Source organism: Thunnus albacares, chromosome 15 (assembly GCF_914725855.1).
Source record: "Thunnus albacares chromosome 15, fThuAlb1.1, whole genome shotgun sequence".
Classification (NCBI taxonomy): Eukaryota; Metazoa; Chordata; class Actinopteri; order Scombriformes; family Scombridae; genus Thunnus; species Thunnus albacares.
The window spans coordinates 4999508-5018922 of record NC_058120.1 but is presented as its reverse complement, the minus strand read 5'-3'; the positions used below and the strand labels follow the sequence as shown (position 1 = coordinate 5018922).

Here is a 19415-nt window from a genome sequence, read left to right as displayed (position 1 = left end):
CCATCTTAAAAAACAAAATACATCAATAATTTCATGTAAAATTCATTGCATTGCGGTTTAATAAGGATACTGTTAAAATGTTTGTGTATTTTGGTATTTTAGTGTAGAAAGACTATGGAAAAAAGGTTTTAATGTATTCTGCTTCCACAGCTGGGGCCTAAACCTGAAAGATGTTGTCAGCTTTAGTTTCTCGTAAGTTAGAGGGATCCTGGTTCAGTATCAGGGAGAACCTGCCCATGCTTTGTTTTACAAAGGCTTAGTGTGTGATTCTGCTGCACTGCCTCATAAGCACTTGAACTTTAAAGTCAAATAAAAGTGAACTAATGATAAAATAAACGCAAACACATCAAACAGGGCTGGGCTTTAGGGCTGGGCAGGGCATCTTTAATTGACTGACAGCTTGCTGTGTGGGGAAAAAGAGACTGATGCACTCTGTGACCTTTGACCCTGACACATAACCTTCAGGCTGTGTTTCAAAAAGAGTTAGACTGTCTGCAAGCACATGCAGCTGAAGGCCAGGTGCCATCTGAAAACATCATTGAGGGGAAAATGTGATCCATGCATCCTTTCCTTAAAAAGCCTTTGAGAATAACCCCTCGCCTGGTAAAAGTAAATTTACAGAATCAGTTGGGTGAAATCTCTTTCCCCAGTGCTGTCAAGGCTAATTTATGTTAGGTTGCTCTTCCCTTACAATAAGTGTCGCGCGACAGAAATTAAAGTGTGGCGATAAGAAAGTTCAGTGAAAACCACAATCTCAATGCTGACGTTAGCAACACCTCCTAATCAACAAAATTCTCCAGGTGCGCGACATGAGAGGAAAGTGTTGAGTGACACTTTTTTCTGCCACGAATACGTAATTTCTGTGAAATGACACTTATCATAAGTATCGAGCGACCTCCCACAAATCAGCCTGCAGCATGCGGACGCACACCGGCTCCAACTTGTTTGAACCTTCTCTTTGTTGCATCACAGACAAAAGCTCTACTGTTGTAAGTGCACAATCTATAAGATTTTAATGAGCAATGTTTTCTGTTATGTCTTTGATACACCATGGTAACTGACAGCATTTCAGTTGCCATGGTGTATGGGGGTAAAGTATCTCCTATAGATGAGTTGATTTAATATCAGGTACAGCATACAGATGAGAAAGAGGAAGGTGTGATAAACATGAAAAAGGAAGGTTCAGCAAAACAAGCTCACTTTTGCTGTCACCTTATCTACTCCTGTCAAAGACACTTAGTAAACTCAATCACTATGAGACCAGGAATGATGGACTCTGAATAAAGGTTGTGTCAACGCTGAAATGTTGCAGTTCTACATTAGCAGAACCAGTATTCATGGTAATGTATTTTATAGCTTCACACAGCAAACCTTAAGCAAACAGCTGCAAAAAAGTGCAAATATTGTTTAAATTATCCTTTAATTGGCTGATTAGTTTTCTCCATTAATCAAGTAATTGTTTGGCTTTTAAAATGAAAAAAATCCACTCATAACTTCCTAAAAGTCCATGGTGAAGTCTTGTTAAATAACTTCTTCTGTCTGATCAATAAAGATAGATAAAGATATTCATACAATGATATAAAATAGTCAAAAAGCAGAAAATCATTGAAATAGAGAAGCTGAAATTAAGGTTTTGTTTTATGACTTTGACTTCTATATTTGAAATTAATCAGTTATCAAAATAGCTGCTGATTTCTATCATTCAACTAATCGATTAATCAATAAATAATTTCAGCTCTAGTCTAGACTATAATTTGAGGAACCCTGGCATCAGCAGTTTCCCATCAATAATGAAATATATCTTGTTTGTATGTATCTATATAACTATTTTGTGATCTCAAGAAAAGAAGGTTATGTCTAGACAACAAATGAACTTTGATGTGACGATGAGATGAAACTCATCTTTATTAAAGCCACATACAGCATGAAACCAGCACAGATTTTCACAGCTTAGATTTGAGAATTGGAGAAGGGAGCTCTGGTCAACATGTTGTTTGTTGTTTGTCCACAACATATGTTGTCAGAATAAAATAACAAAATGTCACAGTGTGTTTTTTTTAATGTAACATCAATATATATTGTCATATGGTCATTTTTCTGGAAATCAATTGGCAAAGTGTTTATGGATAATATAATCAAACAGAAAAGTCTATTTTTGACTAATCGTTTTAATTAAATACATGATCAATCACGACTCTTCATCACACACATGCGCACATTTTACAACAATCCAGTATTGTCATAAAGCTGCCTGCCTCATGGAAACAACTTTGCCCACAATGGTCTCATACAAGCAGGACAGCTGTCGGTTTGAACAGTATCGCAAAATCTCAATTAACATATTTAGACCATCATGCAGCACATGGCCCATCCTTAAGAGGAAATGACATTTGACATCATGATGATTACAACAAACTCTGATCGTACTGATACGTATATGTACCTACATGTATATATGTACAGTACCTACATGTATCAGAAAAGGTTACGCTGGATTAATGCTGCTGTATCTGAAGATCAGTGTCGGGAGTCACATCGGTGCATCCGTATTTACAATGCTGACCATAGAGTTGTGGTTTGAGAGACATTTGGTGCATATTATCCCTTCATTCTCCCTTTCCCCTCATTTCCTGTCACTACAAGCATCTACAGTACTCTAATAAAGGCAGAAAATTACGCAAGAAAAGGGTTGTTTTGCTTTCGTTTGGAGGACTTGTTGTTACATTTAAAGCTGGCTTGAAATTGGAAAGCCAGCAAAGCTAACAAACCTATAATAATAGTCGGCCTGGAATGACAGCAGTAACCTTGCTTGCCTTCTTGCTAGAAAAACTTGTTCCTTGGCTCTGTGTGATAGAGGTCAAACCCCAAATACTGTATAGAAGCTGCATTAACTGTTAACTAAGACAACACAAAGGCATGCACGAACTTCCACCAGACCACATTGAACTTAGTTCACTGCAGGCTCTCAGTCAACCCTGACACTAACACCACACTGATACAACATACTGATGCCAAGAAGAGTTATCAACACAAACTCATCTTTCATTGCTTAGGAACAAACAGGTAAATCAAACAAACACATTTCCGTGAGCTCTGAAAACCTGCAGACCTGTGAAGAGCTACGGTTTAACAAGGGATGGAAGAGATTCAACTAGTGACTCATGCTCTGTTGGGCATATGAGGAGTGTAATGAGTCACAGGAGGCTGTTGATGGAGGATACCTTGCTCTAATATCAGAAAAAATAAAAAGTTAGACCACAGTGAGGAAGGGCACAGGACACAGTGAAAGGCTGTAATAGACCAGGCATGGTTGGACTGCTGCCTGATGTAAGGATTTGTTCCAAGGTCAAATTGCCCAATAAGAAACATAGAGCTGGCCCCTAAACTGAAACACAATGCAGCCAAAACTAGAGGCTCACGCTCTGCACTGCTTCTAATGTTTCACTTGACAGTTTCATGTACAGACAACACAGAAGTTTCCTTTAATGCATCTATAAAACAAAGCATTGCAATAACCTGAAGTGCAAATGATAAATATATAAATAGGCTCCAACGTGGCTTCCCACCATGAATCCAAAACAGTTGTTGTTTGTAAGGCTGACTGTGCGTTGGGGAGTGCCTGGAACAATTGCTGCAGGGCCGAGTGTTTGCCAGATGCTGGGCGGGTCTGGAACAACCAGTAGGCTGCAGCCACTACACTTCCACTTGGACCGATCACTCGTATGATGGCGTGCAGTGCAAACCAAGCCACCATGTTTGTGAATGCATTTACCTCAACTGCAGACACGATGCATCTTTGGAAAAACTAAAGCCAAAATATCTTGCACTTGCAGTATGGAGCCAACTACACATTCACTCCATCCTGCAAAGTGCTGCGGAAGTAATAAAATGCATATAGTATTGTTTCAGTCACCTTGGGGAAAAGAGAGACAGTGCTGTTACCACAAGTACGAGCAGATGACAGGGTTACCATGGCAGCTCATAATGTTGACATGTTGACTTTGGAAGTGGAGGAGAAAACCCACATACACTCTAGCTTCCATTTTCTCTCTCGCTCTCTTTTCCCCATGGTCTATTTCAAACTTGCTTTCTCTTATTCTTATAATTAAAGGAGACGTTTTCTGCTGATATAACACTGATACATGATAATACTCATGGTAAGTCAAATACTAGATACTAGTAGCAAGACCCCATAAAAGCTCATCAATGAGCTGTTGTAATGTCAGCTAAAAGTAGCCCTGTTTTAAACCTAACGCTATATTTATTGATGTTTTGGCAAATTGGCTTCATTAAAAGTATGCTGAATTAGCTATTAGCAGTTCCTGTGGCCATGAATGTACAGACAACTATCACTGGATCACTTCAATACAGAAAAAAACTTAAAAATGTGATGATTCTCAGGCAAGGTCTGAAGTGTCTTTTTTCTATGATTTCTAAGTGGAATTTTAAGGATAATTATATCCTCGGGAAGTGTAAGTCACACTGAATGATATCGATATGTGTTTCATGTGTTAAGATTTGACTGAGTTATGACTCTGAGAAGGATTACCACTTTTGACTCAAATTCACCTCACACACGTCCTCCTGAGGAGACTTCAGGCTTTTTTATTATAGACATGTCCATGTCTATAATGGACCATTTTTTCCCCAGCAGTAATGAGCCTCCATATGAAGTACTGTCAGGACTTTTAATGCAATAATGTGACATGTTGATGCCAAGCTTTTACATTTTTTGGACATGTTCAGAATGCATAAAATCATATCTACAGACTGTAAGATGATACCTTCTCACACATGAATAAAAATGCCAGATTTATTCTTGCTTTGGGCACATTTTTCAAAAATGCAAAGTGAAAAGAAGAGAAGTTTAGAGGAGAGAATTTCAGAACAGTAGGGCAGATAAAACTGCATGTCTTCCCAATGTGTGTGCTCAGTGTTGCAACAATGATGATGAACTACTATATGCCTAACATTCCTTTAACAATAAGAACTTTGTTTTACCATGGAAAAACATGTGTCAGTTCACAGCGCTTGCCTAATCCCGACTGGACTGTTAAAAACCACTCCTTTCACAGTCCCAGAGGTGTGTTTGTGTGAGAACTGTGACTCTGCATGAATGTGTGCTTGTGTGTAAAGTACACTGTATATTAGCTTCTGTGTTTGAAACCCACCAGTGAATGCATGGGCACACGATCAAAAGCAAGTGTGTGTTTCAGGACCAAAGCCAGCTCATGTTTACTTTAGTTATACCTGCCTGTTTGCTGCTCCCTCACCTTGATTCTAACGGCTGTGTTTGAGGGCCTACTGCAACACAAAAGGGCAACAATGAGCGGCTTATAAATGCTGGAGTTAACACCTGGCCATTCAATGTGCAGTGCACGACCATAACACATCAAAATGTATTCAGGATACAAACACTGACTGACAATAAGAGAAACAGACATCCATGCAACACACATGCACATACAAGATAGCATTGTTCAGCTAAGGAAAGATTCACATGGAAATACTCCCTTCTACAAAATAATGGCAAACTACTATGGATATTGTGCATGAATTGAATTCAGCTTACACAGCCAACAGAGTATAGGTTATATTGTAAGTAAATAACAAATCATCAAATCCAGATACACAACACACACACACACACACACACACACACACACACACACACACACACACACACACACAAAAGTACATTCAGTCCTGTCTGTTGCTCTTCCTTTATATCCTCTGTTCTGTCTGATAACATACAGACACACTTAAACAGCACTCACACATCAGTCACATCAGGTAGCTCCGGTAGCTGTTGGTGTGGTAGCTGTTATTTTAAAATAATCCACTGATGATTATTTAAATGCAACTTATTTAGGCCTGGTTCATCAAATACTGTAGCAACATGTGCATAATCGCATTTATAGTACATGCACGCAAAACACAGACAGCTTTGAGTTAATCAGGTTCAGGTAGGAAATCAGATGCATTTACACAGTATGTGCCATACTGGTCAAATAACTATCAAACCCCAGTAGTGTGTGGCCTCTGCACACAGCCAGACTCCTACACATTGGTTTAGCCCATTTAGATACAAAACAAAGCAGAGAGTGTTTAGATGATAATGTGAATCTCCACCTCGACAACACCCAACCTTGTTAAAAACATCCAAACTAGACAAAGTAAATAAAAAAATGAAACATGATTCTGCAGCTGTACAGCCAATTCATCTCCAAGTTTATCAAGAAACTGATTTTTGGTGGAAAGTTTAAGAGAAATAAGATTTTTTCCACCACACGCTTTTCTAGTTTCAGAGGACCAGAGATAGCCGTGTGGTGTGTTTATCTGATCAGCTGTGGGAAAGTTTCATGTTGTTAAATCAGTTAAGGAAGGATCCGTCAGCCATCTGTTGTGCAGCTTACTTAAAACTATTTCTTAATCGCTCACTAAACCACATCGAGCAAAGCTAAAATTGTGAGATGGTGTTGGTAGACTTACATGCAGTCTGATCAATAATCAGATAACTCTACCAAAGAATGACGTCAATATCAGCCTTCCATGTACTATTGTACACAGAGATAGAACAGACATCAAACTACAGTATCTGGCATCTTCATGCAGATAAAACCTTTCAGAAACCTAGCAAAGCTTATACTTGGCCAAGTAATCATGTTTTACCATCAGAAATCTGATGCCTGAAACAAGAAAACCTGCTTGGACCTTTACGTGGATGTTTCAAGAAAGTATAAATACCACTGGATCATTACATCTAATTCCCTGCAAATGTAAAAACGTTTTCAAGTATTGTCACATTTCCACACAACCTCCTCTGCTCATCACGTCGCCATCTCTGCACACTCCACGGCTTCAACTATTTTCATTTTCACACATGAAGCCCGAGCAGAAAAATGTTGTTAATGCAAACAATGCAGACAGGTGGGGTGATGTGGGTGATTTATAACCTGACATGTTATTATCATCTGGCACATCAATTAACTGGCATTGATGGAGACTGTAAAGATTCAGACTGAGACAGAGCACATTTTTAAATTACTACATAAAACCAGTTTTATAAAACCAGTTTTTTAATTAACCCCTTCTGTGTAAAAATATATTTTTATATTGATTCCCCAAACTCCAGAAATAGACCTTTGATTTCCTGCATTTTCCAAATTGACTTTCAACCACAGACTTTGACCAGAAGGAGAGAGTTGTAATTTGTAGTTCTGTATTCAGCTGTGGGTTCAACATGTACAAGATGAGCAATCACACTGGCAAAACTACAAGCAAGAGCTGCAGTTTTTCCTTGTTGAAAAAACGGAAATTGTGCTTTAGAGAAAATGTCTCCCTGTTGTATTGCGCTCAGGTCTACTGAGGATGCTTTTGGGTATTTTTCTCTTCAATTGATAATATGTAGTTGGGAAGCAGACTACACTCAACAAAATGTCACAGGAAATGTGGGGTGAGAGAGGGCTATGACATGCAACAAAGGTCCCTGGCTGGACTCAGACTGGGGACTTTGCAGTTTACATGGTACATGTCTTTGCCCCTAAGCCACCATGACACCACTACTGACACTACTATCGATGGAGAAAGAGGTATCACTGCATCTTACAATAGATTCCTCAGTGTATGTTTGCTGAGCAGTTGGAGCAAAATGTTTGCAGCTTTAGTGCTGTTGGTGTTTATGACATTGGATATATGACAATCACAGAAATGCATGTTACATCGCTGATACCTATTTTTTATAGTATGTAACTTGTTTGGCTGTGGAATTCCTCTTTTCGGCTCCCTAAAAAAATGGTCAACCTGATGGTGGCATTACATAAAAAGTCAGGTGCAGGGCTGCAACTAATGATTATTTTCATCATCGATTAATCAGTCGATTATTTTCTTGATTAATTGATTAGTTGAGTAGTTGAGTAGTTTTAAGCGCCTTAACGCCTCCTTCTCATTTAGCTATAGATAGATCTGTCAACTATAATCAATTAGATGGAAGAAGATGTATAATGACCAAGGATCTTAGTGAACTGCACCTGTCAATCACTAAGCAGGGTGGCACCAGAGCAGACAACATGTGATTCATTAAACCAGAGTTAGTTAATGACAGTTTGTGAAAGTTGTGATAAATGACTATAGATCATGTTTAACAGAATATCATGAGACTGAACAGCGTAATATGGACTTGACACATGCAGGCGATTGATAGATGCAGGATGAAAAAAAAGACATATTTTAACTTACAACCCAGTTTCTGTAGAGAGAACGACTACTTCTCAACCCACAAACCTGTTTCTCATCCTTCTCAACAGTTAAAACATAAAACACTACATTTCATAACCTGTTCCCTGGAGCGATATCCGTCACATGTGATGGAATTTATTTGTTTTCCCTCTCAATCCTCACTATAGCAAACATCTATTCTACCACGCCTACACACCCTCCTTCCTCCCAGTCCCTCTACAATATCTGTGCAGGTCAAAACAAACAAACAGTTAGCATCCAACTGACCAATATTCAATACTATAACAGATGTAAGCATCTGTAACAGAGCCACTGGTACAGAATAGGTGGTTTGATGGTGGTACCTGTTTAAGGCCCCTAAAGATTTGGCGGCGATGTTCAAAAAGTTACAGTAAACAGCAGCGGTAGTGAATCAATCTGCAGTGAGTCATTACTCATTATCTGATCTGCTACAAAGTGCTACCAGGCAAACGCTATGCTGGGTAAGTGCATTCCTGCAGAGAGACTCTTAATAAGAGAGAGAAGAAAACAGGTAGGAGTATGAACTCAAGCACAACTGAAGGTAGATCTGTTGAGACGTGAAGAACAGCAAATGACTAAGCATATTTTGCTCAAGATATGTTTTGCCAGCCACTTGACCTCCGAGTTATCTAGACTTCACTGTTATAACAGCTTTTTTCTATTATTGAATGGTTTCACATACTTATTTGGTTTGTTAATCATCATAATAATAAGTTTCAAAAAACTTTGCAAAAGAAAAAAAAAAACTGGATCAACCCTGATCATCCTCCCTTTCTGTCTCTCTGTGCCACACATCATGCTTCTCAGCAACATGCAAAGAGGGATGCACAATACGATACAAATTCTTTGATGTGCCGCTTCCTGTCAAACGTAAAAGATAATTCTGCAACTGTTGGTGAAAGATAAAGTAACAATCGACAAAACGGTAGGTAGTGCACATTTCTACTATGAAGGTGTTAGTTGCATGAGTTCACAATGCTTGTTTGATCTGCACATAATATATTGACCTATCAGTGGAAAATGCATCACAATTAATCACTTTAATTACTTATCAAGCTCTTCTTTTGTTATTGTGGAATGCTACTAGTATGGCATAAATGCTTCCTTTTAAGTGTAACTGACTTCTCCATTCCATTGTTTTTGAACTTCCTGATTGTTGCACCGGGACGGCAGGAGATTTTTAAGACACACATGCTTCAGTTAAAGTAGTTTAATTTAAATGGCATCTATGATACTGACAGCTTCACATCAGTTTAACAGAGATTGTTTTAAAAAGTAGGAATATCACCATTGTAGCAATAGCTGATACTGGTATTATTTTTCCATTTCAACAGTTGTGTGTGTTAAGTAACTGCTGTATCAAAACTGGGAAAGCTTCTTAATCAATAATATTTCAGATACTGTAGCAGTGCCAGAGCCAGGAGACATGGCTGAAATCACTATCATGATATTAATGAGGTTATAAATATATTACAATATAGAAAATGTTTAAACAATACAGTGAATAATCTGTGTTTCACTGTTATGTGGTGCAGCAGACGAGCCTCTTCTCAAAAAGCTGCTATGATCAATATTTTTCTAATAACAATGGATCACATGACATACTTGTATGTGAAAGGGGTCACACAGGCCCCGTTTACACCTGGTATTAACATGTGATCTGGATCTGGATACATTATCTGGATCCAGTCATCCGATCTATGGGTCTTTGCATTTAAACCTGATATTAAAATATGTTCTCATTTACTCAACTGTGTCTGCATTGTGATTGGATCTCAATATACAAATTAGCTGGGTGGAGCTGGTGGACTTATCAATAAACATATTGTGTCCCAGGTCAAGGAAACCTCTGCCAACATGTGTTTTTCTTTATCCAGACACAGATTGCATTTTAATGCCAGGTGTAAATGGGGTATCATAGTGACGAACCCACAGCGTTATCCCCCAACTCTGCAGCTACCAACACTCAACAGAATGTCTCAGCATCTTTAAGCTCCTTGTTTTGGTTTTCCGGCCTTAAGCTTTACTGTTTTGGTTCTCTCTCTCGGCTCTTATCAGCATAATTCTCAGCCGCAGAAGGCAGCAGTTTAAGCAATAACAGGATATGATCATATAATTAGGTTAAGGTATCACTGAAAGTCAATATATAATAATATTGAATTATTAGCATGAGCTAGTACTGCTTTAAAGCGAGCATATATAACTTTTGCTGAACAGTGGCCACAAAGGACAATGGGATCATTTTAGATGTTTAAACATAATGTATCAGCAGCACAATTAGAGAAGAGTCATAAAGTCAGCTACACAGCTATATCTATGCATTAGCTAACATTAAGGGAGCATATAAACTATATCAAACATGGCATTTCAAAAGAGCCATTGCTAACAGCCAGAGACAAGGGTGTGTTTTATTGTTTATGAATTGTATGGGGAAGAATGTGTTATTTCTTATTTTAAGAGATGGATTATATGTATTTGATTAAATCTGCACCGTATGCAACGTTTCAAGACTGGTACACTTTTAAAACACACAATTTATGGAGTATGGGACAAATACTGTACTTACATTCTCCAAAAGCCAATCTGAAGAAGATCAATCTGAACACTTAAACACAAAATGGAAGTATGAACATACAGAATGTTGATAGTAGACCGTACTACCTTAGTGAGCCCTTTCCAGTACATTGACTTGAATATGTAAATGGAAATCATCACTATATTTGGAACTGTCACTGTTTGTCTGAAAACAGCAGTGGTGCAGTGTCTCCTCCGATGGAAACCTGCCTCGTCCTTGTTTGCATGTGAATGAGGAGGTGTGAACAGATGTGCATTTATAGCGCTGAGACACAGCTCAGGTCACTCAGCTCACGGCTTCTCTGTCCATGTTATGCACACAAACACTTTCACTTTCAAAGACAGTATAAGCCTCAAAATCCAGCTGCACCTGTCTGGGGGATTCGTGACTGATGTTTGTAGGTTTAGTTTCTTAGCAAACCCACTCAACAGCCCAGCACTGAATCTTTTGTCAGCTTTATCAATGCTACTTTGACATATTTGGTACCGATGTGTATCCATGTTTAAATTGTATGATTTTAAATTGTATGAGAAAAAACTTCAGTGATCAAAATTAATCAAGACAAAGGTCTTGTCATGCTGCTCGTTTTGTAGGCAACATTTAATATTTGAGAACTTTGGCTTCTTTTATTACATGAAAAGAACAAATTTTTATTCCTCAAGGTTATGTATCAAAAAAGTATTGTTTTAGTATTGGTACCAGAAATCCAGAAATCTCTATCACATAGAGAGCTGAAGTCCTAACTTCACGTCCAGTTAGCCTCTGTTCCACTAGCTTCTGTAACTATTGCAACGCTGTCATTCAGGACTTCTTTCATCTGTCTTTCTGAAAAAATGAAATGTGTTTCTGGAGTTTACTTATATTCTAAGATAAATTGGCATGCACTACAGATATCTGAACTAGCTGCTTGAATCACATGACTCGTCACTTCCGTCGAGCCGGGGACCTTTCACACTACAGGAAAAGGTTTTCATTAAAGGCGGCTTAAAACAGAAACAGTGACAAAACAATACAGAACAATATTAGATTTTTTTGAAGGTACCACCCTTATCTTGACATATGGAGTGAACCACACAACATACTGTTTAGGTTATGTCCCAAGTATAGATCTTTTAAGTAATTAGCATTATTACATCAATGGGACTTTGAATGAGGTTTTCTTACTTCTTTAACAGAACGCAAAAGTTACCCAGCCCCGACAATCGACAGCAAGGAAACTCTCCATGTGAAGTTTCCTTTTCCTGGATATTTTAGTATATAAATCACATCATCATAGACATATGATATATATATAAAGTCTGTTAGGCATCAAAAGGATTTTAACAGAAATGAATTAAGTCTAACTGGGCTAGTACACACAAGTATTGTACCACATGAATTTGAGTCATGATCAACACATTCATAATTCATCTTCAAGTCTTGCATTAAGCGAGATTTACTTCTTAATGCCTGCATTGCTGTGCGACTGCAGGTGGGGGGTGGGGGGTTGGGGGAGGAGGGGTGTTTCGACATCCACACCCCCCCCTTAGGGACTGTCTAGAAGCTGCAAGGGAAGGAATCCACAGCCTCTGTTGAAGGGTGTGACATGTTTATCTTGTCTGCCAGATTAAATTATTTTGGAACACTGCATCAGCGTCACCTTAGTTTTGGGTTAAAGCTGACAAGTGAAATGGATAGCTTATTACACACATCCCCAGACCTTTTTTAATACAGTTGCAGTCATGCTGAAGAAAAGGCCCAAGTATGTATCCTCACACCTAAACACTTAAACAAGCAGTCTACAAAAACAAACTCTGAGCCTTTTCCAGTCCTTCAGTATTATCAGTATGTTTGAACAGGCTGTTCTTTCCCTGCTCCCTCAGTACTTGAAGCTTTTCAAGTGCTATACTGGTCAAATTCCAGCAAGTCACAGCCCTGGAAATTAAAAAGCACTGTGACATAATTCACCTCTGTCATTTTGACAAGACATGCCTCAAACTAAAATGATCTCATTCTCTTACAAAACAGTCTTTTCACTGATAAGCTATACAGTGTTGTATCTGTTTCTACACCATGGGTATGGATGAGCAGTATATCAACCTTTTACGGTATATATATATTTTAAAAGGAGATATAGGATGAGACCATACTGTTTTTATCGATATAGTTTGATGTTGTGTCAAAATATATAACTGGTTTCTTCTGTAAAGCCATGCCAGTGTTTGCATATCTCCTCTCTTGCACTCTCTGCACAACCCCACCCCCACTCTCCCTCTGCATGCAAACCCAGCCCCACTCACTCACAAGTCCTACAACATGGAGGGAAACAAAGCACCAGTCCACAAGGCTGAAGACAATCTGGTTTGTAAAAGAAAAAAAAAGAAAAAAAAAGGGTTCAATTATTTGGAGATGATTCAAATTTAAAAGATCAGATGAGCAGTCATCTGTAGAGAATGCACTTCAAGTCTCATTCTCAGAGATAGGCCTATTTTATTTAATATAGGCTATTTTATATCATTTTTCTTTTCCATGTTGATATACAGCATTGTGCAGCTGTATATTTTCAAACAGGGAAGAAAACTGTCTTTGCATTTTATTTTGATCGCAGTATGTTTTAATAAAAAGTGCTTGTGATATCTCACATGTGGTTTTGACTTACAACTGAACATCTAGCCCACTTCATAGAAAATACTGAGATATATATCATGTATCACCATTCAGCCTAAAAATGCTGAGATATGATTTTTGGTCCATATCGCCCAGCCCTAACCTTTCCTATAGAATATAGAGCCTTTGCCTGAATGGCCCAGGTGTGTATATTTGCTCAATCGTGAATAAACTGACTCAGCAGGTCATGAATACCAGGTTAAAAACATGTGACTTTACATCTGCAGTGACTGGGGTGAGGGAAGTGTTTGAAACTTTAAATGAATTTTTGAATAATACTGTAGGTGAAAACAACAACAGAGAGTTTGAGTTGAGTTTTTGTTACTGCAACGCTGATATGGTTGTCAATGAGCACCATAGGTTAAAGATGTGGAAAGACTGGTGTATCAGTTACACAATAGCACACTGGTGGTTGCCACATGTTTCTGCATGAGATCATTGAAGTCCTTTATCTTCCTTAACCATTAAGGTGACAGTAGAACTGAAAACTGTCAAAGTTAATTACTTAGTCACTGCAGGATGATAGTTTGTAGCCCTTTAACTAGCAAAACAGTGCTTGATGCAGAGCTGCTATCCAAAGACTGAAAATATCTCTTCAGTGTAGACAACACAGTCGATCAGTTGTTCGATCCACCACTTTGGTCCACGCTGAAATATCTCAACAACTACTGAATGAGTTAACATGGAATTTGGTACACACATTCAACGGATGAATTGAAATTACTTTGATCATCCTACGACTTTTCATCTAGAGCTGTCAGGTAAAATTTTCACTCTTGTCTTGTTACACATTTTGGATGATAAAGAAGTTCTGTGGCTTAGAAAAGTGAGTCATGTCTGACTTTGGCTACACAAGGAGTGGATGATTGAAATAAAATGCACTATCTGGGGATATGTCATTTTAAATTGCAATAACAACATGTATCATGACATTGTACATTTTCTTAAAAAATGTATTACAAATCTGATCAGGTAGAAAATAACCAGACATGAATGTGTGTTTTTGGCTAATCCAGTCAATTAAATACCTGAAGAATCAAAGCACTTCACCTCACACATGCAAAAACTATGCAAAAATCCAATATCACCATAAAGCAGTCCTGCTCATTGATTTGCTTGGACAATGACTTAGTTTAAATATCCCATTCAGATATATTTTAAGATATATAAAAATACTCTGCTTTGAATAATATTTTCTGTCTAATGTGTTGTCTCAAACTAATTGTGATGTCACAAATCATGCTCGTACCTGCACATCTGGAACTGAGATTCATGTTGAGACTTTGAGAAACTTTCTCCTTTGACAGGTGAATAAACAGTCCTCTAGTCATTCTGCACCGTGAAGCTCAAACATCCCAGTAATGCAACAATAAGCAAAACACATTTTTGACTGGAGGGGGACTTTAAATGGGGTAAACACTTTAAAATTCCTGCTGAACTGTGGAAATGCACAGAGGTGACCAGAAACACAACTACAACGGGACGATAATGTTGCTGGATGCATAAGCAGGCAACATGCTTCCTAACACCTTAACCATAACAACTTAATGAGATGATAATATGTCAGGGTTCCTCTGCCCCTAGTATCCATACCCACCACAGTATTACATTTCATTACTCCAAATGTAAAGAAAATGCTTTTGTCCCTCATCACTTCCATTGTAAGTGCATTATGAAGGAATCTTCTAATGATCAGTGTGAACAGTAGGAATGATTATGGCAACAAAAACCTGTTCAATGTTCATTTGGACACCTGACTGTTGTTTTAAGACAGACCTGAGAAACTGTGAACCCGTCCTTTAACTGACAAGTTCACCTGCGAACAAGAATCACTGACTTGATGCTCTCTCATATCAAGCGACAATACCACACCCAATCACGCTGAGTGAGAAAGACACAACCATACCAATCATACAATTAATTGTGCTGCCCTACTGCACATCATATGACTTAAGGGTTCGTTATGTTCCCAAGTCAATAAACAAGCACCATTCACCTCTCACACCTGTGTGCACAGTGTCATGTGCGCATGTGTCACTGGCTTCCCAGCTCTGTCTGCTGCTCTATTAGACATATTTACTCAGATCCAGACCTGTTCAGATACAATATCAATTTGATCGAGCTACATGTGTTTGGACAGAACAGGGAAATGTTTCATACCCCCACGGCAGGTTTTTTTGTTTGAGCATCAAATGTTATACAATGCTTGCCTTCCGCATATCACAGCATCTATCAGTGTGGGTTGACCTGTTGACAACGGTGACAGTACAACCTGAGTCACAGGAAATAGATGCCAACAAATAGGTTTTGGACATGGAACAATTTGGATCTAAATACATGCTTGAAGAGAAGTTAAAGAGAGAACTGGAAGTATCTGGAATAAATAAAGCACTGGAAAATTCTCTGTCATTATTATAACCGCTTGAGGTTAACCCATTTCTTTTTGAATCTTAAGTTTATCCAGGGAAGAGTGACTCAGCATGGGTATTTACTGCTTCACATTCACACAGATCCAGGGGTCCCACCACAGAGCTGCCCAATGCAAGCACAGTCTTGCACTGTTGACCAATGTGTGAGATTGAAGGGGTGAGGGGTCAAGTGCCTGACCCGAGGGCACCTAAGGACGGAGAATGGAGTCAGTCTGCGTTTCACGTTCACTTTCCACATCTTCCCTCACAGAGAAGATACAGTGGGAAACATAGGAGACAATAACCTCTCCCGTTCTGCGTGGCAGCTGCACTCCCTCCACTCTGTGTCTGTTTAACTCTCTACAATTTTCAAAGTTGAGTGATGCATGACTAAACGAGCTCAGCCACAGCTCAATGCCACAGTGGTTAGTTTTTCAAAAAGAGCCAGAGGGGAAAACAGTCGCTCTGTGAGATGCTTCTACTCACACACTTCACTGCTTCCTTCATTTCTGTCAGCATGTGAAATGTGTTGAACTGGTTTCTACAGTGGGGTCTAGAGCCTGCCAGAGGCCCCCTAGGGGAGTTTCCATGGGCTCCATAAGCTTCACTGTGAATTCACTTGCATTAACGTATGAGAAATGTATGATTTTGTTTTGATATGTTTTTTTGCACTGGTGTCATCCAGCCTGCAGAGTGAATTATTACATAGATAACATTTCATAACAACAATATTTTCTTTATTTGTGGTGGTTTATTTATCTACAGCATCTGCATGGCATTAAAGCAGTGGTCATGAAATACATCATAATAAAAGTTTATAATTACTTAATTATTAAGTTCATGGCTAATTATGTTCCAAGAAGTGTTTTAACTCGTAGAGCAGCCTGAAGGGCTTCAAAAAGCCTAATAAGGAAAATGAATGAACTTGTTTTTATCTTACAGCTGGCTGCTGAAGCTGTCCAGTTCATCAGTCTCAGGGAAGAAGACATCACCTCCTCCTCCTCCTCCTCCTCCTTCCTCTTTGCGTTTAGATTTCTTCCGTTTCAGCCTGAACGGCAACAGCCGCCTTCCCTTCTTTTCTTTCGGGGAAATGGGTGAAACATCAGCGGGCAGTGTGGCGTTGTCTCCCGGGCTGATGGGACCGGGGCTCGCAGGTAAAGTCGCTGCTCCATCTTTGTGGGAGCCCCCTCGCTTCAGCTCCTTGTTCTCTTTATCCGGTGACTTTATCTTAAACAGTTTCTTTACTTTCAGCGTGCTGGACTTGCTCATGATGTCTGGAAGTGCGAGCACGACTATCAGACCATGTGGAGAGCTGTCCTACTTATAGCCGCTGATTCACACAGCGGGACAACCTGCAGAGCGGGTTGTTGCGTCCACACCCGGTGTGTGGTGCACCGGTCCCACCACAGGTACAGGTGCAGCTTCCGACCAACACTTTCAAAATTAAATCCATGTATTTTATAGATTGATTTTATGTTATTTATTCATACATTTGTTGATTTATTCCTTATTCTTTTTTTCTTTTTTTTTTTTTTTTACAAAATAAAATTGCATTATACATAATGCTCTTGGAATTGTATCATTTGATTCACTCAGTGACAGTTAAAATTATATTTTCTGTTTTTATTTATTTATTTATTTGCCAACATTAAGATCTGAATGCTGTTTCAAAGTTTTCCCCACAGAAATTAAAACTGAAGAATGTCAGTGAAAATAATATTTTGGAGAAACCCTTCATTTGAGTAAGTATTTATTTTATATAAAGAAAAAAAAATCTAATTTTATGTTGAATTCAAAGACACTGAAATCAGCCTATAAAATACCTATTGTATGATTTAGGATTGACACTGCATTCTTATTTTCATTATCAAATTATCTGACAATTACTTTCTTGATTATTTTTTGTAAAATGAAAGTAAAATGAAAATAGTGAAGGTGATATATACAAATATGTTGTTTGATCTGACCAACAGTCCAAACCCCCAAAGATATCCAGTTCACTATCATATAAAGATAAGCCAGTATTTTTATTTTTATGCTTAAAAATTACTGAAACGATTAATCGATTGTCAAAATATTTGAAAATGAATTTTCTGTTGATGCATCAATTAATTGATTAATAGTTTCAGCTGTAGTATAGTATTGCTAAAATTCCCAGGACATGCCCTCAGTGCCCTCCATGATAGCCATGACCCTGCCATATTTTTCTATATTTATGTAATCCAATTATTCAATCTGAACAATGCACCAGAGGTGATGACTCCTCCATCATGAAACTTTTAACACTGAATGGCTACTGTTATATAAATATGCAGTTAAACATGTTTCACTATGTCTTCTAGTTGGAATTACTAATTTGACTATTTTTGGGTCCACTGATGGTCCAGGACCCTGCAGCATCTGCTCCAACTGTTCTGTGTATGACAACAACAATGTAAGCCATGTTACCTGGGCAATTTATTGAACATGTTGACAGACTTGATTTCTATACATTTCTTTACAGTAGTCAGTTGTACATTATAGAGATGAGTTGTTATTCTCCACTGAAATGCTTTTATTTTGAAGGCTAACATCTTACTCTCAGCGTCTTGCTTGTCTCAGCTCACAGACTCCTGAATCTCTCAACACATCCTTCCCAATTTAGTCCCACCTTCTTGTAAACCGTTTTCCCTTTAATTTAGTCTCACCTTCTTGCAAAAACCTTCATTTGCCCTTCAATTACCTCTTTACACTCTGTGAAATTATAATGCTTTCTTTCTGTATGTGTGTAGGTGGGTGAGTGTGTATGCATGTGTTTGTTTGTCTCTATAGTTACTGTGAGAGAACTGGAGCAATAAAAGCTGCCCTACACTGCATTCAGAGGTGTCACTTGTTGACAGTTATGATAATTAGGATTTTATTTTCAACATAAAGTTCCTTCTCTATGACATAAAGCTTCTGTGCACTTTAAACAGAAAAAAACTTCTCCCATAGAAACACTTGAACTCAGTTTGCAATTAGTCCCTGTGGTGTAGGTTATGTACATTGCCAGTATACCACATGAAGCTTATATCATTAAACTTGATGTGACGCACAAAATATGGATGGTTACATACACAGTATAAAAGAGATGATTTTACCCTCCACTATATCACTGCCAATAGTCAAAGTCAATCTAGCATCCTGTCAGCAACTACTGTAGGTAAATGTTAAATACGGCATTATGATGCATTTTTTCCTAAGTTTCTTCAGTCTGAAAGGCCACTTATTTTCTACTATCCACTGACATAACAGCTCCCTCTGCTGGTCATCTTGGGAAAAGCAGCTGAACCCCGGATTATTGTGCAGGTTACATAGTAGCAAATATTTACTGATTTTTGTCTCGTGTGTGTGTATCTATATATCTATCTATCTATATCTATATCTATATCTAGCTCTCCCTCTCTCTCTCTCTCTCTCTCTCTATATATATATATATATATATATATATATAGTAGGTTTTTTAGTGACAAGTTAAAGATTCAGTAGGTTATTAGTGTTAATAATGG

At 38.3% G+C, this 19415-nt stretch overlaps 1 protein-coding gene across 1 annotated transcript in view; it reads right to left on the bottom strand.

The window, feature by feature from the left end:
* Window positions 1–17281, bottom strand: part of crybg1a (crystallin beta-gamma domain containing 1a) — a 46077-nt gene extending 28796 nt beyond the window's left edge. Inside the window, exon 1 of the mRNA XM_044374063.1 lies at window positions 16829–17281. Within this exon, the coding sequence (XP_044229998.1) occupies window positions 16829–17157 (329 nt within the window). The 5' untranslated portion in view covers window positions 17158–17281. The remainder of the gene's footprint in view (window positions 1–16828) is intronic.
* Between the last annotated feature and the right edge of the window lie 2134 nt (window positions 17282–19415).